Genomic DNA, 27,982 nt, shown 5'->3' with positions numbered 1-27,982 from the left:
GTGTAATCGCAGGTAACTTTCTTACGATAGCCTTCCGCCGCGCGACCTAGTCCTTGCAGCGCTCCCGCATTTCGCCGACTCCGGAGCCGGAACCCCGAACCGGGCCTCGGTGCTAGACGCTCCCGTCGTGTGGGTCGTCGGTGGACGTGGAAGCCGCGGCCCGTTCCCTGTAGAAACAGCCCTTCTCTCGTAGGCGTTTGAAATCGGACACCGCTGGCGTAGAGGCCCTCGCATTTGTGCGGAGGGATACGCCGTTGCGTCTGACAATGTGGACGGAGGTGGTGAAGATGTCTACGAGAAGAATGAAATCATCTCAGTTGTAACAACAAAAAAGGAAGACGCGACATTAGTTACTATAATAGATTTGTTTGCACACTGACTTGTTACATTGAAGCAAACACGTGTGCGCGCGGTGCAGAGCAGGCTCCCCGGGACAAAAGGAAGACTGTCCACTGTGCTCCAATGCGTTTCATGCGCTGAGGTCGAGATTCTCTTGAAGTTTTATGTTTTTCCTCCTGCGAGTCTCTTTTCTTTTTACTGTTGGATACCAGACACTCGGAGCGGAGAGGTAAAAACACACTCTTTCACTTCACGTTTCGGGGGGAACTTGCATGAATTCGACCCGGGCTTCATTGGCACCTCATTTTTTTTCTTCTCGACGCCTCTCGATTTTTCGAAAAGTTTTTCGGGAATGTGTGGTTAAAGCGGGGGATGTTAAGTTTTTTTTTTTTTGTGTCTGGTTTGAGGTGGCGAGCTAAGTGTGTGATGGTGTCCGCATCGACCACGGAGAGGAGGCAATTACTCCTTTGTCCTGCATTTAAAAAGAAAAGACCCCTCCAAATGTTTCTCCTCTGCTAACGAGCCTCATTTTGTTTTTTTCCACCGTGTGTCTCCGCAGCTAGCTTTAGCCTGCGTGTGTGGAAATATGAAGTCTTTTAACGCCGCCGAGCATTTTAGCTAAACTTTGTGTTGGTGGGGCCCTGCGCGTGTTTTCGCGAAACAAACTTTTCCATTAAAAGAGGCCGTTTGCTCGCCCTTTAAACATTCCTCTGTGCAAGTGTCTGGCCACCAGCTAGACTTTATTTTATTACACATTTGGCAGGAAATTCCTCCTGCTCCCACCCCCACCGTCTCCACCACTCAACTCCCCTCACTGCTCGACTTGAACCTCAATATGTGGAGGAAAAGAGGACTCGGTGTTTTTGTTGCCTGAAGTTTGCAGCAATATTTCGCTTTTTTAATTCTCAAAACCTCTCACGGCCCCTTGTTGCGCTTGTTTCTACGCGCATTTAAAAAAAATTTCGGGTTCTCACCGGGAAGACAGGGGTTTTTGTTTTTAATTAGATGTGAGGGTGATGTCAACATAGTTTGGGGGGGGGAGACACATAAATGGTGAATGGGTTAGTTGTCAGCAGTCAGCCTGGACGTGGCCTAGCGGAGATGATCAAATAATGTGCAGCCCTACATCCTGTGGTGCCCTACATGTTTATTGTCATTGTTCTAAACCGCTTGACCCCCCCAAAAAAGTGTTTATTATTATTATTGTCTTTTTTTTTTTTTTAAATAATAATGTTTCCTGGCACTAAATTTTAACAGCCGCTGTGTTTTGAATCAACAGTTGAATGTGGCTTTTCTGTTTTGGTACGTTGTTCCTCCAGTAGTAATAGCATTGACATAAACAGCATGTTATAGTTGTTTACTTTGCTCTTATGTTAACATTTGTTTTGGCAGGTGGCAGCAAAAAAAGCAAAACACATTGGCACTGAATTGTTAAAAAAAAAAACACACACACAATTACATGGTGTAAAAAAACTTGATTTGGCTCACTGCTGTGTTTTGAAAGCCATGGCCAAAAACTGACTCATGGTCCAAAACAAAAACAAAAATTTAAGTGGTAAACAAATTTTGAGCTGTTTGCCCTGATAGATTTATTGTAAATATTGAAGTTTTTTATTATATACTTACGGCGTTTGTTTAAGCGAGTGGTTTGTTTCACTAGGCTCTTTAGTGAAGAATGACCTGCCTCCTCTGCCTTGTGTGGGGTGACAAAGACCCCTAATCTGCTTGCTTCAAATATTGATCCAGCAGTAGCTGAAGATGCCATTTTGTTACATTAAGCCCCTCCATGTGCTCTGCTCCGTTTGCCCCAGTTGCTTAAAGATATTTAGGAATGTAAAGTTTTGTCTTCAAGTCTTTCGTTGCCCGGCCTATCCAGAAGTTTGGAAAAGCATTGACAGCCATGTTCCTAGCCTATTTACACTTGGGGCAATGTGTTGTGTGTTCACTTCCTTCCCTTGTCTCAAGGTTAAATTAGTTCTGCTCGCCTGGGTTCACTGGAGTTGGGCTGCACTCTTTGTCTGTCACTATAAAGAGCAAGAAGTGAACAGTGTTGATTTCATACACACAGAAAAAGATTTAATGAATTGAATACTTTTGTCTGTTTTGTGTTCAAGTGGTACAAGATTGATATTGTTATTTCTTTATATAAATTCAAATCTTCTGCGTTTTCTTTGATAACATTGTTAAACTTGCATTTCGTCTGCGATATCCATCTTTTTTCTTTTGCTTTATTTTTTTCCCCTCATTGCATCTATTTATGATAGTTCTGTGTCACAAAAGAGGCTGTAAAAGCACACCACCTGTTGGTGTCCAAGTGCCTCTGTTTCTCCACTCGCTCCCCTTACCACTAGTTCCCGGTGAGGCTTGCAGAACCACCGCTCAGCATCAGAGAGCGGCCTCAGGCTTGCGTTGGAATGCAAAACAGAGTAAATCCAGTATTCATGCTCACTGTGTCATTTGACAAGGTTCTTTCTGAGTTGACATATGGTAATTTGGTAATGACGTGTTTGCATATAGTCATTAGCTCTGCCTTTCACCCCTATTTCCTTGGGCTAACAATAGTCCTAATTATGTCTGTAATTGTAAATGTATTACATTCTCTTTTATGTAGCAATGATCGACATATGGTTGTGTTATTTGCCAGGGTTGCGTAAAATGAAAGACGATTTTCTTTTACTTGAAGTCATTACTTGGTAGTGATTTGACTAAAGGCAGAGTATTCATCATTTCATGGCAGTGTCTCTTGTGCTGCCTGCATGTGAAGGCGGTGTCTTGGAGAAATTAGCATTTTTTTAGTAGACCTGCCTAAAATGTAGGTTGTGTTTTCCCTCGTCGGTCCGTGGTTCAGCGTGTTTGTAATTTGAGCCGTGGGTTGCGGCCAACCGAGACTCAATAGACGGTCACTGGTTCTCATATTTTTTACTTTACAGGTATACAAGATTTGCTTTCACTAGGATATAGTCTCATCTTTAAATTAATAATAGAATACATTAGATATAATGGCAGAGAGAGAGTTGCTTTTTGTTAAAGAAAACTGCTGACAAAGTGCACCCCAGCACCAGTATCTTTAGGGAGAGTAACTTGCCACACATGGGTTAATATAAGATTTGTGATGGCAAAGCTAGAGTAGTTCAAATCATTCATTACCATCATCCCCCTGTTTTTTTTTTAAAAAACTACATGTAACTTCTCTTTGTGCTTGCTAGTGCCATTAAAACCCTGTATCTGCAAATTTCTCTCATAGGGTTTATTAGAGACTGAAGGGTATGAACGAACAGCAGCAAAGAATGGCTGCAGTGGGAACTGACAAGGAACTCAACGACCTCCTGGATTTCAGTGCGGTAAGAGAGTGGGAGAGCAGTCTTGGGTGGTTCGGGGTGGCAGTGGTAGGTGGGTGGCACTGGGAGAAAGAGCTTTAAAGAATGCGATACAGGTCTGGGTGGGAGCAGAAGAAAGTTGGAGGTCTGGAGAATTGGGGAAAGGGGCGTGGAAAGAATTTCAGTGGGAAGCTTAATTTCTCTTAATCAGCAACATCTAACTTCAAACCTTTTTTTTTTTTTAACAACAGGTTATGTCAGCTGGGGATATTTCCATCCCTCATTCTTGGCACACAGAGCTAGTGCCAATTTCTTTTGAAGAATATTGCTATACCTCAGGTTGAATGGTGAAAATGATTCACATTTTAAATGTAGGTTACTCAATTATGTAGGTGATGCAGAGATACAGCAACAAGGAAGTTGAACCTTTCTGAAACCAACTGGTACCCACGGTAAAACACAACTAGAGAAATCAGGAATGACTGCATGAGATGTTGGGAATAATTTCACCTCTATTTGTCTTGTTAACAGAATCTGAGGGTGAGGCGGGGGGGTAACATGATGTATGAACTGTGCTGAGCAGACAGCTTCTACGTTTCGTTGTCGTATTTTTAGTTGTAAGGAAAATATTTTCAGGGATGCTGTCAGAGGTTTCCTCCAGACATTATCTACAAAGTGGATAGAGGTTTTCTGTTCTTTTATTTACCTGTTTTTCATTTTGCCATGAAGCCCTTTTTTGAGCTTTATGCTAACACAAACATCTTATAAACCAAAAGGAACAAAGTAGGCATTTCTTCTCCTTTATGAAAATGTAGAGACGGAAAAGCTAATTGCATGCTGTAGAAAATTTATATTATATATGTATTTATAATATATGGGATAAAATAGGTAATTCCGAACTGTAGCTCCGGCATCTGACGAATACTGAAGTGTTCATATCATTGCTAGAGTCGCAGGGGTTTTTAAACTACAGAATATCGGGGGTAGCTTTGTTTTAGTGATTTTTGGAAATGCATTGATGTGCATTTTTTAATATAGCTCTCTTCTGTGACACTATTTTGACTTGTACGGATAGTTATAGTCCTATTCTACACCACAGCACTGTTATTTAAAAGAAATTTCCCCCCATAAAGGAAAAAACACTTGTTCTTGTTGTGAAGGGGGTTTACGGGAGGTTCTCATTAGTCAGTTGGGTCTGTGTTAGAAAAGCTCAGATTGACCAGCTGCCAGTTTGTATCAGCAGATGTTTTTGTCAAAATATGACATTTGTAATGTGGGTGAGGAACTGTCAAACATTGTACAAACAAATTTACTCCTTTGTTTATTTGCTGGCTGGTCACAAAATGCACGTTAGACACAGACCTTGAATAAAGCCAAAAATGTCGGAGAGATCTGTGATCAAATGTAGTGGAAACAAAGTTGGTTTCCAAGTCATTCTTATTTTGTAGTGCTTTAGAACATACCCTGTTTTTTTTGTTTTTTTGTAAATGTTTTTTAAGATCATACGTGGTACTGTCAGATTGTTTTATGGTATCCCAATTACAAAAAGGTTTGCTTTGAACCGTAGAGCATGTCACTGAAAGATCCCACTCAGCAGATACTTAGACCACACCATAGCCTCATGGTAAAGCCCACAGTGGCTCGCTGACTAAGCTCATGGGCTCATCGTCAGTGGTTTAGAAGTTAAATTACTTTATACTTCTGGTTTCATGTCTCAAAGCTTTAACTTCAAAATGCTGTATTTTTCAGGGGCAAAAACTTTCATCTGTATTTTAAAAAAATAAAACCAACAAAGTGTTTTTTTAAATGCATTAATTTGCAAATAATGATTTGAGGATTAATGTAGCTTGATAGTCTTTGATAGCATTCTTCCTGTTGAATCAAAGTCGTCCATGGTTAAATCAACCATTTAACCAATCAAGGAATAGTTAATATCTCCCTTTCAACTGAAGTGCCTTGAGGAAAAAAACCTTTACAGCTATACAAGTGTATGTGATGTTCATGGTGGAAATACAATGTGTGAAGTGTGTCGTCCTTTGATTTACTCGTTACAGTATCTTTCCTCTTTTGTCTTGTAGATGTTCGCGCCTCCAGTAGCCAATGGGAAGAACAGGACAATGACACTTGCCAGCAGTCAGTTTGGTGGATCGGGTAAGTTTCTCACCTCAAAGTACAGACCTAGACTCAATTTCAGACGGATTTGTATATCCTGTATGTCTTGGCAAATGTTGTTTCCCCCCCTTTTTTAACTTCACTTATAACTACGTGTGGTTATAAGTGATATTGCTGTGGCTACATGTAAGTTTTGGCCTAGCAACCATATACTAATTAAATATGAAGAAATCTATGATTTTTAGTCAACCAATAAACATGTTTTCAGTTTACAGCTGATGGAGTAAAGCAAGTTCTTTTAAAGGTCAACTCACAAAAAAGTTTCCCGCATAACCCCGGTGGTATTTCACATGTTTCAGTTTCACTTCAATACTCATGTTTCGAGATCTTGCACCACCTTGTTATAGATGTAAATTTTATGTGTGGTGCTCAAAGCAGATGGAACAGTTGTGCTTGTACTTATATCCTGAACTGATTGTGTACAGAGATTGAGTGATGTGAGTAGTTTTTGAATATATGACCATTTAGCAATGTGCTGAGGTGTGGTTCTGGCCTTTTATGTTGTGATTCATTGATTGTTATCTATGTAGAAAACTGAATCCTTTTTGATAACTGCTTTTGGCCCCTTAACTTTCCTGAATGTAGCATTGACACGTCTCTGGGACATGGAGAAAATGGACTATGGCTTTAAATCTTTCGAGGCCCAGAATATTATTTTAATGAAAAATCTAAACTCTGCTTTATTAATACATCTAAATGGATTTGAGTTTAACAACCTCTTCCTCGAGATTAGCTTTATTTCGCTGTTTCGAAGTTCCGATTTGCTGCCGTTTAACCCCCCCTTAAACACCTGAAGCCTCTGGGTTAGCTTTCTTCTCTTCCTGAATGTTATTAGTAAGTTGGATTACTTTGGTTCCTGTCACCCTGCCAACCTGGCGTGTGAAATCGAGTCACACTCCCCAGTGTTCCCCAGAGTGAGAACTTGGCCACTAAGGAACAAAGACAAAAAAGGGGGCTTATGGACTTGAAACAACTCCCCCACCCTGAAGTGTAAAACACTCCTCCCCCAACACGGCACAGGGCTCTTACCCCCACTGATCTGCAGGAAATGGCTTGAGTCCGAGACAATGTCCCTCACCCCCAGCTCACAGCCTCTTAAACTGGCCCAGCATGCAGTGAGTGGCCAGAGTGGAAGAGAGAGCTTGTTGAATAGGGATCAGCCTGTGGAAGGCAGGATTCTGTTTGTTTCTATTACAGCAGGCAATTACTAAGCAGTGAGGAGTTAATTCCTCCCCCCTGCTCGTGTCCTAAAGTGTGGCCCTTGGTCATTGACACCCATTTTTATGCGATACTTCAAGCTGGCATGTTAAACTTTGGGAGATCTGCAGGTACCCTCGAATAGCACTTGGTAGATGAATTGCTAACATCTGTGAATTCCAGCCCAGGAGTTTCTTGTAGACTAGTATGGTATCATAAATGTAGTACATAGTATATTCTGTATATATTGGGAAGAAAACTAAGTTATATCGTACATCTGTGGAGGAAAACTGGACAAATAAAGTGAATGTGATTTATTATTTTTTGAATTTATTTATTTTTATACAATGGCTGGGTTTGTTAACAGGATTATATTTTGGGACCCAGAAGTCATTGCACACTACTCATTGAAACACTGTATGGCTAGAGGCCAGGAAATCAGTTTATTATAAAAAATGATGACCATTAAAGAACAATGTCCATCTATGACGTCACCTAGGCAGCTTGTATATTCAGGGACTCAGCAGCGCGGGAACGGCAGTGGGCAGCCCAGTGGACCACCAGACCACCTCTATTCATCAACACAAAAGTACTCAGAGGGGTGCTAATTGCATTAAGCGTCCTTCTCCCTTCCTCAGTGGCCAGTGTGCATGAGTGTGTGTTTGGGGAGGGGAGAGAGCAGGAGAGGAAAGAGGAGAGGATTGGCAAGAAGTGTGGGAGGTTTGAGAAGTAGGGGCGGCTGAGTGTGATGGTGTGTGGTGGGAGCTGGCCAAGCCCACAAGCCTTCAGGCAGGCGTCCCCTCTGTCACCTTTGCAGCTGCTGGCAACGTCTTCAACCCCCCCTTTACACACAAACACACATATGCACGGGACACAACGTGCTCACTTCCCCGAGATCACAACAAACACAGTGAAATTACACATGTGGTCGCACCCAGTGGCTCGCTGACTAGTTGTGTTTGACTTTTGCCCTCTGAATTGTATCCCTGCACACGGTCATATATTTCTGTGTGTTGGTGGGTTGCAGTTAGAAAATCTAAGACCCCAAGAAAGAGGAAATCTCAAAGGAGAGTGATTTCCCTCTTCTACGAAATTAGATGTTTTCATAGCCTGCAGCCGTGAGAAGGCTTTGTGGCTCAGAAAATAAATATTTTTTTGGGACTTGAGTCAGTATTTGTCTTACCTCGTGACTTTCAATGGAAGTACATTCTCAGTAGCCATGTCAAAATCTGGATGAATGTGATATACGACCAGAGAACCTGTTTTCTTTCCAACACCACATCTTTTACAGCTTCTGATTTGTGTATTTAAGTAGTCGCTAATTCAACACTTCCTGGAGAATAATTCCTCTCCATCATGGACACAGCAAGTATCAACAACTGAGCAGCACATAAATACAGTTTAAGTTTTTAATTGTCTATTGTTGGACAAAGGCATTTAATTATCCAATAGTGGTAGCATGGTAGCTTTAAGTTCTATTTTTCTTTTATGAAAGATTATAAAGACAAACTTTAACTTAGTTTTCAAGTTTCTTAAAAAGCTTAAGAGTTAAAGTGATAAAATAAGGACAAAATTAGAAGTTTGTCTTTGAGAATGCGAGATGCCTTAAGTGTGAAGAGCTAACTTTTTAGGTCAGGGACAAAAGGTTGGTTTAAAACAAAGTGCTAAAAATATTTTACTGTCCTGTATCACTGACCCACTTGAAATGGAACTTATCTTGTTTTTGATTCAAACTGTAAATTTGCTTGTTCTTTTTTTAAGTTTTTAAGAACATGCAGTGAATGGTGGGTCATTTATAAGACCATACTGCATTATTTTATAATTTTGTTTGCCAGTGGTGACTGTCTGTTTGTTTGGTAATACACATGACGAGAGAGGAACAACAATAGAAATATCCTTCTTCTGTTGTCGGGCTCTTCTAGTCTGGCGGAGCATCATTTCACCTCAGCAGCTTTCCACCTTGTTTTAATTGCCTCCGAGTTAATTACTCCAGTAAGTGTGAAACAATGTTGTCAGACTTCTCCTGCACAGCCGCGCTTTCGCTCTATCCTCTGCACCCCCGCTGGCCAAATGGAGGCTTCATAGGCGGATGAGTGTTGTATTGAAAATAGCTGTGAAGATTATGAACTTGCGCTCCTGACTACTTGTTAGCTTAGGAAGCCTACTCAGTGCAGTTTATTGTTGACCGTTATACTGTATGATTTAGTGTGTTTTCTGCTGCATTTATTGTGTTTAGCTCATGTGAAAATACCTGTACTTTATCAGATGTTTTTGTTAAAGCTGCAGCAAATTTATTTAGTTTGCGTTAAAATAATTCATAGATCAGTTGCAAGCAAACCACCTTGTTGCTGATGTATCCTCTCTGAAGTGGATGTTTATCTTGCTAATTTGGAATTACCTCACCTGGCACCAAGCTTTGGCTTAAGTGTCTTTGTATAAAGTCTGTCATCCTAATTTAGCAGAGAACCCATCACCAGTGTCCTGTACCATTGGACATGGTTGATGGTGGTGAAGCGCTGTATTATGGCCGTGGCCTTTCAGTGGGGCTGATGTGACAGCGAGCGAGGCCGATCTTTTTGAGGTCCCCTCTCCTCCCTGCTCGCCTGATTCTCCATGCCACCGGCATCAGCTCCATAGATCATGGCTGTCGCAGCGTGTGTAGGTGCTTGCACCGCTCTGTTAGTCTCATCACTCATTCTCACTCGTCAGCCAGGCTGATCTCGCCCAGACCCCTCTCACTCTTGTTCCTTCCTCCCTCTTTCTCCTGCTCTCTTTCCCTCCCCCCTCTCGTCCCCTTGCATTCTCCTTCCACCCGCTCATTGCTTTCTCACACACATTTTTTTAATTAGGCAAAAATCAAAGACGAAATATGAATATTCATAAGGAAACCACATTAATATGCACAATTATGCAAATCAGCATGCAATTAAGCCCTGTGTCTCCAGAGAGCCTGGATAGCATTAGTGCATAAGACAGGGAGAAGGGGATGATGGGGGTATTTTGGAGTTTTCTGCTCCACCAGTCTTTTGGCTGTATTTTTCCTTTGTGACACACATCGCCCCTTTCTTTACCTAAAACACAGTGATTCATGTTTTGATTTAGCATTTTTTTTATAGTGCGTTATTTCTAGTTTGTTTGTGTCAAATTGACAGAGAGGAATCGGAGTGTGGTTTTGATGACATTTTATCCTCTTGGATGACATTAGGGATGTGAATGATTAATTTTCTGCTATTCAGTGTCCGCAATAAATACTAATAGCTAAACTGAGCAGCATTTGCTATGTGGTATTTTACTTTCCCAAGAACTTGTCGAATGTTGCATTGCATCTCGAATGCGACAGCAGCGTCTTTGATCAGTAGTGATGCTCTCTCCTGGATTGTGCAGGCCCATTGTGGCCACTTAAGAACATCAAATGTTGAGAGTAGGATGTGGTGACAGGTTTCCTTGATATGGCTCCAACATCAGGGTATTACTACATATCTGCAGTGACACATAGGATAATAACTATATGTTCTTATTTGGTGATTGCCTACATTTTTCCCCAAACTGCTTTATCATTTTATCCTATCTAATCAGACCAGCTTCCTGTGTCCCTACGTGCCGATGTTAACACTGTCTTTTTCTCTTCAGCAATAGACGAGCGTAGCGGGTCTTGGGGCCCGGCAGAACAGAACAGTCCCTCTTTCAGCCAAGGACGGGTAAGATCTAAATACACACATGCATGAATTTAAGTTTGGAGATCTAAGCAATAACACCAGATGCCATGATATTGTCACACACTTGCATGATGAACACATCAACTCTCCCCCAACCAGCACAACAGCGTTGTGCTGTTTTCCTGCAGTGTGCCATGTTTGATTTGAAGTGGTAGTTTTACTTTATACTTAATAACCTTGGCTCAGGTTCCCGCGTTGGCAAGCGCTCTGGTAGCCCAGAACCTCTGTGGAAGCCCACCAGTAATTGCAGCTTCACATCCGCCGTAACTGTCTTGGCACAACTCTTGTGTAAATACAAGGAACAGGGGGTGAAATAGATGCAGCAGGCTTTGATTACCACAAGTTGATAATTAAGAAAGTCAGTTTGAATCCCCAGAGCTGATGCAGATATGTTTGGCATGGGTCCTGTTAGTTAGACAGAAAAGCAGAGGGAGGGAAACTGCTAAGCCATGTAGGTATGCTAACAAGTTGGGTTTGACCTTAAACAGGGGTTGTCATTTGTGTTTTGTTAGTAAAATTATTTACCCAGTTTTAATGCCTGTATGTTCTTTCTAAGGTTTCTCACGTTGTGGTGTATTTGGTTTCTGCAGGGCTATGGAGAAGGATCCCACTACAGTGAGCATGAAGGCTTGTCCTCTCCATTCATCAGTTCAGGGATCGCAGGTATGCTCATTTTTTCTCCCAAGTAATTTTTAACAAGTGACTTGTGTGGTAAAAACACCACGCAGAATTTGTTTTGCACTTTCGGAAGATGAGTATATAAATTGGGTGAATTTGCCTCTTAGTGCCAAAGGAAATGTTGCTTTGTCTCACTCCAGTTTTAAAATAAACATGTTGATTATGGCCAATTCAACAATTCTGCGTAATTTGTTATGACTACAGAATTGTTTTCCGTGTTGCAAAAATGTGTATGTCTGCGTGCGTGTGTGTGTGCGCGCGCCTGCGTTCAGTCGTTGAGTGTTGGGGATGTTAGGGCACTGAAGCAGAAACCTTCCCTGGGGTTTTGTCTGGCAGGCAGCTTTATGCAGCTGAGCGTACGGAAAGGGGGAGATCATCTCTGGACTTTTTGTACTTTAGAAAACCTACTTTTCGTTTGTTTGAGCACACATCATTGCCTCTTAATATGTGTACACAGCTCAGGGTTTCACTAGCATAAATAATCTTCACTTTTATCTTACAGGTAAAAATGAGAGGCCACCGTACCCTCCCTTTGGAAGCCAGGTATGTTACCTATTCACTACAAAGCTATGCCTATGTCAGAGATGATTCATATTTTTTGTCAGTGTAAAGGAAGCCTTCCTTTTTCACTTCTCTTTTCACGTTAAACACTTTGAATTAACCGTCTTCGTTTCCTAGAACAGAGGTTGTTTGTTTCTGCTGTGTTTTCCCATGCCCCTGTATGTAAACCTTGTCTCTCTCTCTCTGTCTTGTCTAGCCTGGTTTTCCTCCCAGTGACATAGCGATGCCTAGCCCAGATGCCATGTCCCCCTCTGGCCTTAAGTCTGGCTCCCAGTTTTACCAATCATACCCCAACAACCCCAGGAGAAGGCCGCCTGAGGGAGGCATAGGTAAGATAGGCTTGAGACACAAGAATTGTTCTTTGTCTGTTTACAATTTTCCATCATTTGCCTTCCTTGATTATCTGCTGTATATTTTCTTTGTTTTGATTAATGGTTAGGTTCAAAATGTTCATAACAAGTTCCCAGAGCTTTTTTTTAAATTGTCCAACATACAAAGATTCTTGTTTTTATGGCATATTAATATAGCAGCAAATATTCCATTTTAAAAGGTTAAGAAGAACAAATCATTGGTATTTTTATTGAAAAATTATTTCTAATAATAAATTGATTATCACAAGAGTTGTTCGTTAATTGTATGACTATAAATAATAATAATGGATTAACTGTTTTAGAAGCACTGTTAACTCTTACCTCCGCTGTTAATGAAATTATAGCAAATTTCATTTTATGTCATTGTTTATTTTTTTGTATGTTTTTGTCTACATTTTTCAAATCATTTTTAAAACAAAGCTGTGCACAGATGATTGCACAGCGTCATTTCATTCACACTGACGTACACATTCAGGCTGACATACACTTGCCGCAGCTTGTTTTTCGGTTTTTCATTTTGCAGTTGAAATTAGAGTGAGCGCATGAAGAAACTGCACCTGAACTGACATAACACTGGCAAACACATTGTCTTTGCTACGTCCTCCTTTTGTGTTTTGGTTTCTCTCTTTCACTTTTTCACTGGTTCTCTGTCTGCCCGTATGTAGACACCCAGCCAAAGAAGATTCGGAAACCCCCCGGCTTGCCATCCTCGGTGAGTGCTTATTTATGCTCGCATTCACAGCTCACAGCCAGTCCTCTCTGTCTCTGTGTTTCTACCTATCTCTCTCAATACACACACATGCTGCACACCGACACACACTCACTGCTTTCCTCACTCTGCTTGAGCAACTCTGTGACAGACAGGGCTAAAGATCTCCTCCTCAGTCAAACTCTCCACAAGCTGACAGTCAGGCAACTCAGGTCCCAATAAACACCATCACTGTGGTTGTCCCTACACTATACTCGAGTGGTGTCAAGTGCTGTTTGGGGTCTGGTTGTCATGTAGACAAGCACTTTTATAGGATTTTGAGCTACTTTGTCAAGTCTGGTAACTTGCCTTCTTCGATACTTGGATTTTTGAGACCTAAGTTTTACCAATCTCTTATTGAATCTTTTATCTATTTTACATCATTACAGGGGAAAGTAAAGACTATTTGGCTAAATAGCAAATGATTCTTTGAATATTCATTTTGTGGTTTCGGTTACTAAATATTATGTTATTTCTGATGTTTGTTCCTTAAAATTCAAGTGGATTTTAACTGAATTAACCTGAAGTGCTATTGAACCTAAATGTAAGGTCTAAGAAGTTTGCAGTATCCTATAGTTTGATTTACTCTACCAAGTGTCACATTTTGTCAGTGGGCCCAGAATTTCCAGCAGCTGATGCAGCTTGTGTGTTGTTGGCAGTTCCACACATAGCTGGAAACACTAGTCACTGATGGATGTTTGAGATTATACTGAATGAGTCCCACTGTTACTGTAAAGTGACGTGACAAAGAATTGAATACGGTTGCAGTTGTCCACATCATGCCCATTTATAGATTATATTTTTTAGATAAGACTGTGTGCTGATTAGCAGCTTTCCCTTCCGTACAGTTTCAGTAACTGTGGATCTTCAATGACCCAGAGGCAGATTCCTTTATTTGAATAGTGTTTCTCAAAGAATGAGATTTTGTAGTAGTAGCTGTGAACCCAGACTGGACGCATGCAAACTCTCATGTTCACTCTGAAAGACCATAAACACTGGGTCAGTGTGTGGTCAATTTCTGCCTGCCTGCTGAAGATGACAAAAACTTCCTGGATGTTTTGATGGTGTATTAGCCACCAATGCGACAGGGTTTCTCCCGGTCGTCCTGATGGTCAGTTCGACTATGACTGATGGGTCCTTTGTCAATATGTTCAATTGAGCACTGTGCACAGCTCTACAATGATACAGTAGGGCTAGGCCTTAAAACATCAATAATTATAGAAATTGAATCGTCACCAATAGCAATATAACAAAAATCCAATATTAATATAATGCTTATAGACTGTTGAGGACACAGTGAGGACGTACGACACATAATTGATCTTCCTTAAGTTGCAAAATGTTTTGCTGTTTGTCATTCTCTTCCCATAAAAAACTTTAATTTAATTTTTTATTATTACAAATTGACATTCATCGTGATAATTAACAATATCGAAAAAAATTTTTTAATTGAAATATAATTTTGCCCATTTTGACTATTCCTACACAACAATGAAAAACACTTGATAAGAAAGTGCTTTTTTTATTCTGATATGTTAATATTTTTTTTGTTCATTGTGAAACATTGATGGGCCACCACAATCTATGTAATTTATTGGTGAAGCTGACAAAAGCATAACAAAAACTCCTCCTAAATATTTGTTATATAAAGTCAGGTTCCTTCCTGGCCCCGAACCAGCTGATGTGTTGCTTTTGTGAGACAGCAAACATGATATTTCATGTCAGAAGGACCCTGCCCTGCAGTTGCCTGTGATGCTGTTGCTAGTAGAGCTCTGTCCTGCTGCCTGAGCTGTCACTGAATCATGGAAATACTTCCATTGCACAAACATTTTCTGTAACCCCATCCTCGCGCTACTTGTAGTTCTCAGATGACAAGAGTGACCCAAAAAATAAAGTGGGTATGGACACTTAGCATCTCCGCTCATGTGGCATCTGGGTTTCAGTACGGTGCCTTGATGTCAGCGAGATGAGCATGTGTTTGTGGAGAACATGTCAAAGTTAAAGAATTGTGAGGTTTGCTGGGTCAAATACCTGCACATTTGTCCAGCAGAAGCATGGAAATAGATTCATGCCCATGCTGATGTATTTTTAACGCATGGATGAAGTAAATTCACTGGATTTATGTGGCTGACTAGGTCCAAATCACAGAGCCATGGATGTGTTATCTAGTAGGAAATTATGTCAAGTGTTAGTAGTGCTGCGTTCGGCCTCTATCTTGGTTTAAGATGAACAGATGCATCTACAGTAGCTGGCTGCATTGATTAGGAGGGTTCATGTCAGATCGACTAATAGTCAGAGACGGATCACGCTCGGACTCTGTGAACTCTCTGCTTAATCCATGTCTTGAATTCTTGTACATTAATGAAGTGAAGTATTTTCTGTGACCTAGGTGTTGTCGTGTGGAAGTGGCTGCTGAAACCTCTGCGTGTAGACGCTCTTCGCCATGGTGATTTCCTCACAGAGATTGAGTGTGAATGCTCTGTCTGGTCGCTTTCTCACTGTCTGAACCTCAGAGTGATTCCCCGCAGTGTGAACGATGGCCGCATGGTTTTAGTGCAAATGATGTGTGTGTGTGAGACCCCCCCCCCCCCCCCCCCCCCCCCCCCCCCCATTTTACCCAGCCCTCCGCCTACGCCTCACCACATGATGGCCTGGGTGGGCCTCCCCCCTGTGAGTGACCCAGTTGTGAGGCGCGGTGCTTGTGAGGCCTCTTAGCCTCGTGTCTGAGCCCAGATTAATGACTGCCGATGATGATCCTGTGGTCTGTCCTCCCACCCACACTCCTTCTCTTCCTTCTTCTCTTCAACACATTCTTCTTTTTCTCTTTATCTACTTTTGTCACTTGAATCAAGATGCTGTATATCAGCTAATGGTCAAATAACAGCGGCACTGAACAGGCCATTTTCACCATTTCCCCCCGAAGCTGTCTGACTTCTCTAACCCACCAATGTCCATACACAAGATCATCGCCTTAACCCTGTGAACCTTCACCCCGTCTCCTCTGCAACAATCCAACAAATGGAGGAACATCTCTTCCTCTGCCCCCTAGTTGTCTACTACACTAACCACGAAACCCTTGTGGTCGAATAAAGCGCTTTGAGGTTAGTTTGATGTTAATCTTTATCTACTCCCCACCCCTTTGCCACAACCAGTGTTTTCTAGCGTAGAGACCTTTACATGGTCATAACCTGAATTACATTAAACCCCTATTAGTTGAGGATTTTACCCTAGAAATCCCCTTTCTTTCTGAGAATACAATTATCCAGCAGCACCAGTCATTGTGTTGTTCTCTGTTCCCATCTAGAGCAGCAGGATTCACTCCACATTGTTCCCCGTGAAAGAACAACTCAAAGCCTATTGTTAAATGAAGCCATCTCCGTCATGTTTTCCCCTGAATTAACCGTGATCATTTTAAATCCCTTGTTTCCTTCACACTCCCCTGGCCATATCAAGCTTTGTTTAAGTCATTTAGATTACCTTCTCCTGTCCCCCGTCAACACCCCTTATCTCTCTACCCATTTCATAAATCATCAGGGCCTTAATTTCTCCCCCCATCAGTCCTCCCCCTTGCCCCTTTACCAGCCCCTACCCACAGCACTCGCCATCTCTCTCTCTTGCTGACTGGATCCCAGCCCCCATCTCTCTCTCTCTCTCTCTCTCTCTCTCGTCGCTCCCTCTCCTCAGCCCAGCTGCCTGTGGAGTTGGATGTGGTCCAGGAACAGGCAGATGGCTCTGTAATTAGAAGTGCATCTCTCCATTCCCTTTCCACTTCTCCCTGTTAAATCAAATTACAGAAAAAAATCCCTTCTCTGGATTAGCATTCTTTGCAGCGTAGCCTCAATTCTCTTTTCTCTCTTCCTCTATCTGCCATGTGCTGTAGAAGAGGAAAAAGACGGACTGAGTGGCAGCCGATGGTGTCAAGAAACCGAAGGCTTCTCATGTCTGTTTTCAATCTGTGTCTAGTAGAGGCCTAGCATCCATTTTTATCTGCAATATGTACAACGGATGTGTGATTGGACTTTTTAAGGTGCTTCAATAAAATGTCCAGTTTGATCCGAGTTGACCATTTCCATATTTTCTAATCATATAGAATGTGGCGTGTTCATGGGGGGGTGGGTGTGTGTGTGTGTGTGTGTTGGCTCACTGAAAGGTATGTGTGTGAGCTGATACTGAGCGTGGTATAGGGAGGGGCTGCAGGCCAGCAGTGCAATGTCACTGGGGTCCTGGGAGCTAGAGGAAGTGCTCACTGTGCACTGGGATTCAAGCCGTAGCTGTGCCCAGCATGCCATGGCCGCTGCGTTCTCCTCCACAGGGAGGAGTCAGCCTGCCTACAACACCGGCAGACTCCCTCTTGCCATCTTGTGGCCACTTAAAGCTGGTGCCTTTCTATAGGGTGGATCGATACATTACTCCTCTTCTCTCATGATGCTTGTGGTTGCACAGGAAATCGATATTTATCCAGAAACGTAAAATATCCATGTTCAAGTGTATTATTGTAGAAATTGTGGACTAATTCTGCATTCTGTCTGCCTGTTTGTTAAGGTGTATGCCTCCACATCTGGTGACGAGTACACCAGAGACAATGGAGGATATCCTGGTGCTAAGCCTGGAGCTGTCTACCCTGGCTCCTTCTACATGCAAGGTAACCTTTACAAAAATGTTCACTGAAATCATTTTCACCCTGTAATTCCATTTTGTGAAGCTGTTTTCATTTATTTAAATGTGTCTTCTCTTTTCTTAGAAGACCCCTGGTCATCTTCTGGCTACTCTGCCATGCTGGGCAACTCTCCTCACATTGGACAGCCGGGCTCCTTTTCCGCAATTAACCCGCAGGACAGGATGGTGGGTAGAAATGGCCTCAGTCTCATTCTAGTTTTCTCTGTCATCTTATTTTTTTTCCACTTCACCTCCATGTTTTGCTTTCTTTGTAGTTATGCATATCTTCTGTTATTGCTCATACTGACATTAAGACAAGATTTTAGTTTCAATAAACCATGTCATCTGAGATATATTATTTTATTAATCTGTTAATACTTAACACATATGGAGTAATTAAACCTAAAACTCCATCATGAGATTGATTAAATTTTTTTTCCTCTTTGAGTGGTGTATGTTCTTATGAAGCTGCTTGTATCCTTTCTCCAGAAGCGTCACCCCCTGCCTCTGTCCCCACAGAACTATCCTCTGCACGGCAGCGAAGTCAATGGCTTCCATTCGGCCCCCACCACTTACAACCACCCACCCACCATCAACGGAGAAGGCATCATGTGTAAGGGATTTTTGAAATAAACTGATAATAACACGAAAGTCTTGAGATGCATCTGTCACTTGATTCAACTCCCATAGTAATTTTATATATATATACACAATGTGTGTGTGTTTTTTTTCCTTCTCCCAAAAATAAATTAACGGGTCATCTGACTCGCGTTATTTATTTTGTCTCTGCAGCCAACCGAGGCACCACAGCTGGCAGTTCAGGAGATGAGATTGGGAAGGCTCTTGCCTCAGTGAGTCCTTTTTTCTGTTTGCTGTTGGTTTTGTAAATTAGTGCTGGGCAATAAAACAATTACAACGGTTTTAACAGGGATTTTATTTTCCTCTGACAAAGTGACAGTGCAATGTTTTCAGGAGATTTGTGTGAAGAACAGAACAAATAAAAACATCCCATCAGTGGATTATTATTTAGTATTTTCATGGTTTGACTCAAAACTAATGAAAGTCCATTTGAAAACATTTTGAAGACAAATCCCAACAGTGACAAAAACCGTTTAAAGACCTAATAATTGATTTATGCTGAACTATAATACCATGCTGTATTTTAAATATTTTCAGGTTGCCAGTAAGATTTAGTCTAATAAAATAATTGTGTATATCATAATATTAATGATATATTGTATAAAGTAGAAAATATTGTAACATTTTCTTCCGTATTGCCCCGCAGTAGTTTGCATTTTTCAACTTGATTGCATTGAAATGCATTTCTGTGTTTTTGTTGTTTTTAAAACAGTATTGAATATTAAATAATGTTCATTACGTTGAGTTGTTTATTAATTTCTTTCAGATTTACCCATCGGACCACAACAGTAATAATTTCCCCTCAGCTCCGTCTACTCCTGGATCCCCTCAGGCGATAGCAGGTACAGTTCAGTTCGCACGCATACAGATAATATGAGGCCAAAATTATTACTCCTTATATTTAAAAAGTAAAACAATTTTAGGGGGGGTTAAGGGATTCATCTCCAGTCACACTGTTATGCATCATCTTTAACAGCAATATGAAGGGGAAAAAAAAATCCTTACATTATTTATTTTAGTTTTACTCATCAGTTCTGTTCTACCTTGACCTGATCTCAGATTCATGTCAACCTGAGCAGTATTAAGTCAGCTGGTAAACTGAGTTCATGTGGTTTATATCCTCTTATTCCTACTTTTAACTCTCCCGTACAACCATGAATTATGGAAAATATCTCAATTCCAGCCACAGAATACCTGCATCAGACCAAATCATTTAGCTTGTTCAGTTTGATTGCGACCTTTTTTGCTTTGCACACAGAAATGAATCAGGTGAACTTTTTGGAGCTAAAATAATCCTGTGCATGTTAAATGTTCTTAAGCACAGAAACGTGTCTGTTGCTTCATCTGGTGTGAAGTTACATTAACACTTAACACTATCCAAATATTTTTCTCTGCAGGAGCTCAGTCACAGTGGCAAAGACCAACCACACCCAACTATGATGGGCCACCACATGCACTGGTATGTTCAGACATTTTTCTGCTACTTCAGTTATTTGGAAACATGAAGTGGCTATATTATATTCCTCTCACACTAGAGTACAAATGCCTTGTTTAAATCATAATTAAACTGTCTATATTAGCTTTCCCTAGCTTGTATTTATGTTAATATCTAAGTGTATGTCTCATGTATTTATATAGCAGAACAAAATGGAGGATCGTCTGGAGGAGGCCATTCATGTACTGCGTAGCCATGCTGTGGGCCCTGGCTTAGAGGGCGCCCACTCTGACATGCACAACCTGCTGTCTTCAGTACACAACGGGGGCCTCGGAGGCCTTTCCCTAGCTTTTCCCAATGCGAGTCTTGCGCTCAGCAACAGACATCCTGCTATGGTGAGTCACCCATTCTTCTCAAGTAGTTTCATATGTGTTTGAAAGCAACTTCTTATGGGGGAGGTGTAAATTTGTGCTTATGTTTAATTTTATTGTAAACATACTGAGCATTGAAACTTCTCTGCAAGGAATTTGTGGTTACACTGTTTGAGTAGAGATTCAGATTTGTTATGGGAAGTACTGTAATTATATCTGTCATCCTTTGTTTAAGATACTGTGCCGGTATCAAAATAATAAATACAAAATTTTGGTAACATGGCTTACAAGAACCAAAACATACATCATGATTTTTTTATGTGACTGAAATATAGGCTGATGGGGCATCTTGCTTTTATATTGCAGTTTTATGTTGTACAACCATTTTTTAAAAATAGATTAACCTTCTATTTTAATCGATGAAATAAAATAATTCAAAATTGCTTTAATAGGATTCTTTTTTCATGAGGGAAAACCCGGTCTAACACACTCATTTGTGCCATCTGCTGGCCAAAAATAGGATTTGAGGCAGAGCGCCAAGGCAATAGTTTGCCATGTGGAGGTTGGCTGCAGGGGTTTCACTGCAACATCCACCATCAGGCTGCTCAAAGATCTGTGGATCCAGAGACAAGCCCTGCATACAAGGGATATTCTCCATCTTGTCCCATGTTCTAAAAGGGGACAGTGTTTAGTTTAAAAAAGGCATAGAGGTGATTATGTCTGAGCTACTGAGCGGGCCTCATGGCTTTCATATTCTGCCATACAAGCTAGTAGCCAGTCAGATTTACCTTTTGAGCCTCAGCGTTTACTCAAGTTCGGCCTGTATCATTAATAACAGGGCCAAAACACTTGATGACGCTAAGGTGCACAACTGAAGTTATGCCCCTAACATCTGCTGGTGGTCGCTAACACCTGATAACACATCTACTGGTAGTTGGTAACCTAAATTGTGCAGAAGACCTTCAAACGTACAAGGTACATTCACCATCCTGTCCTATATTCTAAAATGTATTATTTTCCCTGAATTAACCGCCATAGATCTGCACAAATGTTAAACAATATGAATAACGTTTTTAATTAGCCATGTCATAATTTGTCTTTGTAGCAGCTCTGTTTGATTACTCCAAGTTGGAGCAATTTCTGTGGTTGATAGAACCTTTGCAGCCTGTTGGTGGTGTTTCTGTGTCTGAGCCTGTGAGATTCAAATCATTGTTCTTTGCTTTCATTAGCAGGGGGGGAAGCATGAGGAGCCCACAGGTCTTCCTCCCAGCAGCACTCTCCTGCACGGTCACCACGCCTCTGGACCCACACCGTCAGCCGGTCAACCAGAAGGCTTCACCAGTGAGTTTGGCTAACATCTTGTTACTTAGCAGAACATCTGTTGTATTTAGCATTTTTGTCGCATAATGGTACTGAAATTAAAGATTGGTTTAGTGCCTCTGCTAGTATCCCCCCCAGAAAAGGGGAAGTTATGAAGTCAATTTCTTGAAATGGAAATACTTTTGTTATAGAATTGCATCCTCACGTTTCTTTTTTTTGTCCTAAGGTCTCCCTGGACTGGCCCGCTCTACACACTCCTCCAGCAGCTCAGACATCAAGAGAGAAGACAGAGAAGACAGAGAGGATGATGAAAACTCTCTTTCAGACAAGTCTGACGATGAAAAGAAGGACTCTAAGCTAGCACGTATTCGATCAAGGTAAAGTTATTATTTACTTCATAGTATTTCTCACTCTTTACGTCTTTTAATCAGAAACCGCTGAATCATGCTGTTAAATTCCAGTGCAAATAATTTAATCTTCCAAAGGTGGAAATTTTCTTGTGGCAAATTGTCAGACATAAGAATATTTAGTAAAACTTTTGATGACGAAATCTGCCAAATGTTCAGCTGTTTTTTGAAGTGTACTTCCTCTCAGTTATCTACTATTTCCTGTGTGTCGTGCTGATAGCCCAGTCTCTGTTAGATGTTTAACAATGTCAAAATCCCCCTCCCTTCACGTTTTCAGAAAGGAGGAGTTGGCCCTCCAGCTGCTCGCTAGCCTTTCAGAACACAAAGATGAGTACGTTTCAACGATAGAGAATCAATGTCTTGTGCTTTGCAGCCTCTTGGCAAACAATTACTCAAAGCACATGTTTATGTCACGTTTGTTTAAAATGTGAACTTCAATCGGCAGAATTATTGTAGTAAAATATTACCACACTGTCTAAAACTCACTTTAAAGTATTGTCATATGATGCAGGGTAGTGTTCAGATTTAAAATACAAATGTGGTGTTGTGTTGTCGTGAAAACATTTGAAAAACTACCCCCTGTACAAAACGACAACAAATCACAGAGATGCTTAAATAACCAAACTGATTCAAGCTGAACTATAATGAAACATGCAGGTACAACAGTGTTTTATACCATTGAAAGTCAACTTATCCAATGTTTGTGGAGTCAACATTGAAGTGGGAGATTCTGCTCCTTGGATAATGTTTTTCTCACGTTCATATAGTATTAACTGCGCACACATCTCATTTTAGCACATCCATTCAGTAAAATGTTTAGTCCTGCTCTTGGTGCTAAATGTTTATCGTGTGTAGCATGAACACTTCTTGGTTTGATGTTTTGATTTAAAATTTTTCTACTGTTTTCATTTGATCAGTTCGTCTCTGTTTGACACCAGTCAGGACAATGAAGAAGAAGATGATGAGGACCTTCCCCCAGAGTTGAAGATGGAGCGCGAGAAGGAACGGCGAGTGGCTAACAATGCCCGCGAGCGTCTCAGAGTACGGGACATCAATGAGGCGTTCAAGGAGCTTGGGAGGATGTGCCAGTTACACCTAAGCCACGACAAACCTCAGACCAAACTTCTCATCCTGCACCAAGCCGTCAATGTCATCCTCAACCTAGAACAACAAGTCAGAGGTCAGTTTGCAAGAGGAGGCACACTTATGTTTACCTCTGTTAACCCATTTAGACCAGATGCATCGTATGCCTGTATAAGCCTTAAAGACCGGGTGCGGCAATTGCATCCTTCTCCCCTGAGAGCCAGATGAGACGTGTCTGTTCTATCCACAATGTCATCTCCTGTAAGACATGTGACTGATTAAATACATTGGGCCTCATTCACAAATCTGTGCTTAAACCGTGCGTACCAACGTTTGACGCACAAATCTGGGATTCATCAAAATGGTCTTACCTAAATTTGTGCGTACTCTGCGAACAAATTTAGAACCTCCTCAGACCATGCGTATGCACAAATGATGAAGGCCCGGCTGTCCTGAAAAATGTAAACACACACACCCTTTTAACTTAATGCAAAATATATTAAAACTTTTTTGAATAAACATCAAATTCACACCCTTTCATCATAATTTTGTCATAATTATAATCTTCAAGTATACCAGTTGAGATAGTTTACTTAGTGTAAAATAGAGTATATAAGAATTTTCATATTGAAACATAACAGTTTTGGCTTTCATTAAATAGTTTATTGGCCTATAATTGATCACCCCCCTGATGTGGTGTTTATTTTTAAAGTGGGCTCAGGTCAGAGAAGTGAGGAGGAAACAGACTCTTGACACAGACCGGACCTTCCATAAGCGTCTGTCCTGTTCCTGAAGCAGCGGTGTCATAATTATAAAGGCATCATCTAAGAATGAAGAAATGTCCACAGCTCTAGTGCTCAGCACTGTGCAGGACACATCAGTCAGCGCCTCAGTTATAGCAGCATGCTTTATATTTTATTATATATGTCTATCTGCTTCAGAGGCTGAGAAATATGTTTTGTAAACATTGTCCATTCTGTCAGTTCCTCAGAAACCCCTTGCATTTTAGGTTGTTTAAAAAAAAAAAGGCTTGGGTTATAGAGTGCGTTTTTACTCGGTGCTTTAGCATCTTGGTAGATTAAATACATTATTTCATTATACCGATGTGGTCTGATTGGTTTTCCCTTCTTCATCAGAGCGTAACCTTAACCCCAAGGCAGCATGTTTAAAACGCCGCGAGGAGGAGAAGGTGTCTGGGGTGGTGGGTGAAGCAACGATGCAGCTCTCAGGCGGCCATCCTAGTATGGGAGGAGATGGACACAATCCAGTTGGCCACATGTAACACCAGGTAGGTCCTCAGGAATGACTAATAAAATGATTGTTCAGAATTAAATGTAGCTATTTTGTCCCACATTATTAGAAGTTAGCTGTCAGCATCATCCTCACTGTCTTTCTGCAGTTATTTAGTAGCGATGCTGCTGCATAATGTCTGTCTTTCTTTCACAGATCTGGTGCTGTTTCCTTGGCTGTCAGAGGATGTGGCCTTAACAATTTTCTTCCACCCATTATTCTCAGTGTGTGTTTATGTGGACATGTCTGTGTATTGTCCGTTCAAGTTTCAAGATGCACATTCACACACTCGTACACACATGCATACTGCCAAAACTGACACAGCCTGTTTGTCGCACTCCCAACCATGACTACAAGCTCAAATGTGAAGAACTTTTTTTTAGTTTTGCTTTGTTTTATACATTTACAGTTTTTGTTCAATTTTTGGTTTCCACACGATGATGGAACGCCGGAGTACTTTACGTCCTGCCACAAATTTGGGACTTCACACACTGCCGAGAGGTGCTCTGGTGAAAGAAAGGAGACCTAATCAAACACAAATTAAATCAAGGATTTGTGCCTAATTGTTACATGTTTTCTATTTGACATTTAAGCAAATTGCTTTACATGAGGAACATTTATTGTAAGGGATTGCTTATGTGTATGAGCAATTATTTTTAATGTATGTCATTCCCAGCGTGATGGTACAGTCTTACATATGTTATGTAACCAAGCCTATAGTTGAAGTTGAATTGTCTAAATTCTGTGACTTTTCCTTGATGAAATGTTTGAGTTGGGTTGTGAATAGGTCACGAGGAAAGGTCAAAGTTTTTACATTTCAAACGCAGCTTTCATGAAAGACGGGAACTCTGACCTAGAGACTGTCTCCGACTGGAGCCCAGTCTCGTCCCAAGAGGTGTCTGGAGACTTGGAAATCGAGGACTCCTTCCTTGAAGGTTAAGGATTTTCCAAGCGATAGAATCTGTCAACTACAAAACTGTTCTTCCTCTGTGTTGACCACAAATTCTAGTATTAACTCCAGTGGTTCCTTGTCATAGGTTCAGGGTTTTGTATTGCTTTATGTACTAAAGCAGTCATGGACGAGACAAAGCACAGTTGTATAGGTTAAGGCTGGAAGTTGAGTGTCGACCTGTCGTGCATTTCAGTCCCTGAGAAGTCTTGTATAAAAAGCCATTTGAGACGAAGTGGTGAGCAGCGCTCCGTGCTGTTACTTTCTTGAAATGGGTTACTGACGATGCCAGCAGACTTAACAGTTCCACGTTTTTACCCCTGAATTGATCTTCTGTAAAAAAAAAAGACAAAAAAATCTGGGTTCCTTTTGATAGAGGGATCTCATCAGTGCGCAGTTGTTGAAGCAGACAAGTCTTTGTGTAACGAAGGCTTTCTTTTCCTAAACGAGCATTCCCACTGAATTACAGCCCTTCACCTTCCTCCTGAGTAAGTCTGTCCTCAAGTTTCTTACTGAGAGAAGTGTGACGTGTAAATTCACTTCATACATTACTCTGATATGTTTCATTTTTCAAAATTAAATATATATAAAAATATATATTTTTTGTTAGTCTATACATTGTAGATTTTTTTACATAAATGGCAATATTAGTTTGAAGTTTAGAGTGTATTGTAGATGAGCTGAAAAAGGGGATATTTGACATTTAAATGAATATGTTCAAAAATTGAATTCACAATTGAACGGCAGAGGAAAAGGGGTCAACAGATGATGAAAGACAAATGTTGAAAGCGTTTGGTATATACTTTATTCCAGTTTTAGTTGTAAGGCATATCATCAGCTACCCAGATTAATTCTTTCCATGGGGGGGCGGGGCGGGTGTGTATGTGGACAGAGTTTTTGCTGCGACCTTGTTAAAGTGCGCTGACTTTAGCAGCGAGGTGCCGAGGAAAAATGTGGGAAGGGGAATTTTGTCTCTAACAGTAATTATGCAACTGGTTTTTGAATGTAGCTACCATACAAATGTGGATCGCCTTCATTTTCAAAGTTGTGTTCCTGGGTTTTCTCAGTACAGTGTAAGAGTTTTTCGTTTCACTTTTTTTTTTTTTTTCTTCTAATGTCTGACCTAAACCAAGTGGCTCCGTGTGCAGCTCACCGTCTCTTTTTTTAGTATCCTGCACATTTGTTTTGGAGGCAGACGTCCGTATTGGGTGTAAGGTAATGGATAATATGGAGAACAAAACAGTGTTATTGTGATATTGATCCCATGTCATGTCATGTTGTGACTGGTTTTTACCAACATGTAATCACAAATGGGAGGTAGAGCATTTTGTGTGTTTTATTTCTACAAAAAAAAAGATGAAGAAAAAGACCTATACAAGTCAATAGTGTGGCCTTTTCATTCTCAAGACTTAAGATGTCATGATGGGAGAGTGATACCTTATCAGTGCCTGAACTTGTATTTTCATTTAAGACAGTCTTTATTTTGTGAACCATATCATTTCATTTATCATGGAGATTAAAGAGGTACTTGTTCATTCCCCCACCCTCCCTTCTCCTAATGCTTTTTTCAATTTTCAGGAAGAAGTTTAAATGGTATAAAGAGATTTTTCTTTCAGTGTATCTAGTTAAATAAATAAATGTTACATAGATCTTGTTTAGTTTTTATTCCTCATTTCTAAATATTCAACTGGATGATATTGTCCACACTGCTGTTTTAGTGAAGGTCATGGGTCCAGAGTTTTCTTTCTACCCGCCCTATATTTTTCAACAGTTTTGACATAACGGGGTTCAAGAGATGCTGCTTGTGGCTCTGGCTGTCTGCTTTTGATGAACGTTGACATGTTTCTGTGAATGTGTTTCTTCAGTTTCAGTGTAGGGCGTTAGTTTTACTTTCCATAGCAGCTGGAGTTGATGATTTGGAGCATTTTTTTTTTTTTCTTATTTTATTCCTGTAAAACATCAAGTATATTTCGTCTTCAATGACAATTTTCACCTCTGAAATTTGACTCTTCCAGCTCTTGGTGGATATTGACAATGACCTTTTTGTGAGAAGTTCTTATCACTTCTTTCAAAATGTTATATTTAAAGTTTTCTTTAGCCATAATCATTAATATTACAAGATCAATAAAGTGTTCTGAAGTTTGTGGATTTATTCCAAGGGAAGATCTGACTTGATGTCACAGTATTCTGTAAAACTTCCTATTAGGCAGCAAGTTAAATGCTAAAAATGTATCTTTGGGGGAATCTTATTTTTACTCTCAAGTCATGACAAGACACAGTTAGCAGAAAAGCAGCCCCGACCACTGCAGGAGCACAAAGTGAACACAAACCTACTATATTATGATGGGAAGTGTTGAGTCTACGTGCTGCGATTTGGTTTAGTATAAGAGAGCAGTGATAAAACACTTGCTTCCTCCAACTTTTTGTCATATCTTTGTTGAACTGAATTGATGTGACTATTGAGTGTTAAATGCATTCACTGGTACACAGCCCTACATCATGGGGAGTGAGGACACTGACTCCTGCAGGGTCCTCACAGTGCCTCACTCAATCTTTCTTTTTTTAATATATATAAATATATATAGTTGAGAACTGTCTTGTATATAACAGTAATGTAGCAATAAATGTGCCATTTTTAATAACAGATTATACCTTTTCCAATGTCTGGCTTTTGAATATTGTATACATAAAAAGGAAAATAAAGGAAAACATTGTAATAAAGGGATTACTGTA

The 27,982-nt window shown here is 40.7% G+C and overlaps 1 protein-coding gene across 8 annotated transcripts; it reads left to right on the top strand.

Moving 5' to 3' along the window:
• tcf3b (transcription factor 3b) lies at positions 1-27,974 on the top strand. 8 transcript variants are annotated; one of them, XM_034581899.1, is made up of 21 exons: positions 1-568; positions 3,584-3,680; positions 5,735-5,807; positions 10,656-10,723; positions 11,332-11,404; positions 11,922-11,962; positions 12,177-12,309; positions 13,017-13,063; positions 17,642-17,741; positions 17,844-17,941; positions 18,245-18,368; positions 18,548-18,606; positions 19,161-19,236; positions 19,792-19,853; positions 20,033-20,224; positions 21,430-21,541; positions 21,747-21,897; positions 22,205-22,258; positions 22,845-23,107; positions 24,147-24,298; positions 24,457-27,974. In XM_034581899.1, the coding sequence occupies exons 2-20, from the start codon at positions 3,606-3,608 to the stop codon at positions 24,290-24,292; spliced, it is 1,947 nt and encodes a 648-aa protein (XP_034437790.1). In that variant the 5' UTR covers positions 1-568; positions 3,584-3,605; the 3' UTR covers positions 24,293-24,298; positions 24,457-27,974. The 8 variants fall into 8 exon arrangements, with proteins under 8 accessions (XP_034437790.1, XP_034437792.1, XP_034437796.1 ...); XM_034581901.1 differs by having other exon boundaries at positions 2-568; positions 18,275-18,368; XM_034581905.1 differs by having other exon boundaries at positions 2-568; positions 17,841-17,941; positions 22,866-23,107.
• Positions 27,975-27,982: the final 8 nt, after the last annotated feature.

The sequence above is a fragment of the Hippoglossus hippoglossus genome, chromosome 4 (genome assembly GCF_009819705.1).
Source record: "Hippoglossus hippoglossus isolate fHipHip1 chromosome 4, fHipHip1.pri, whole genome shotgun sequence".
Taxonomy (NCBI): Eukaryota; Metazoa; Chordata; class Actinopteri; order Pleuronectiformes; family Pleuronectidae; genus Hippoglossus; species Hippoglossus hippoglossus.
Note: the sequence above shows the minus strand (reverse complement) of the source record. Positions and strands in the feature narration are given on the sequence as shown.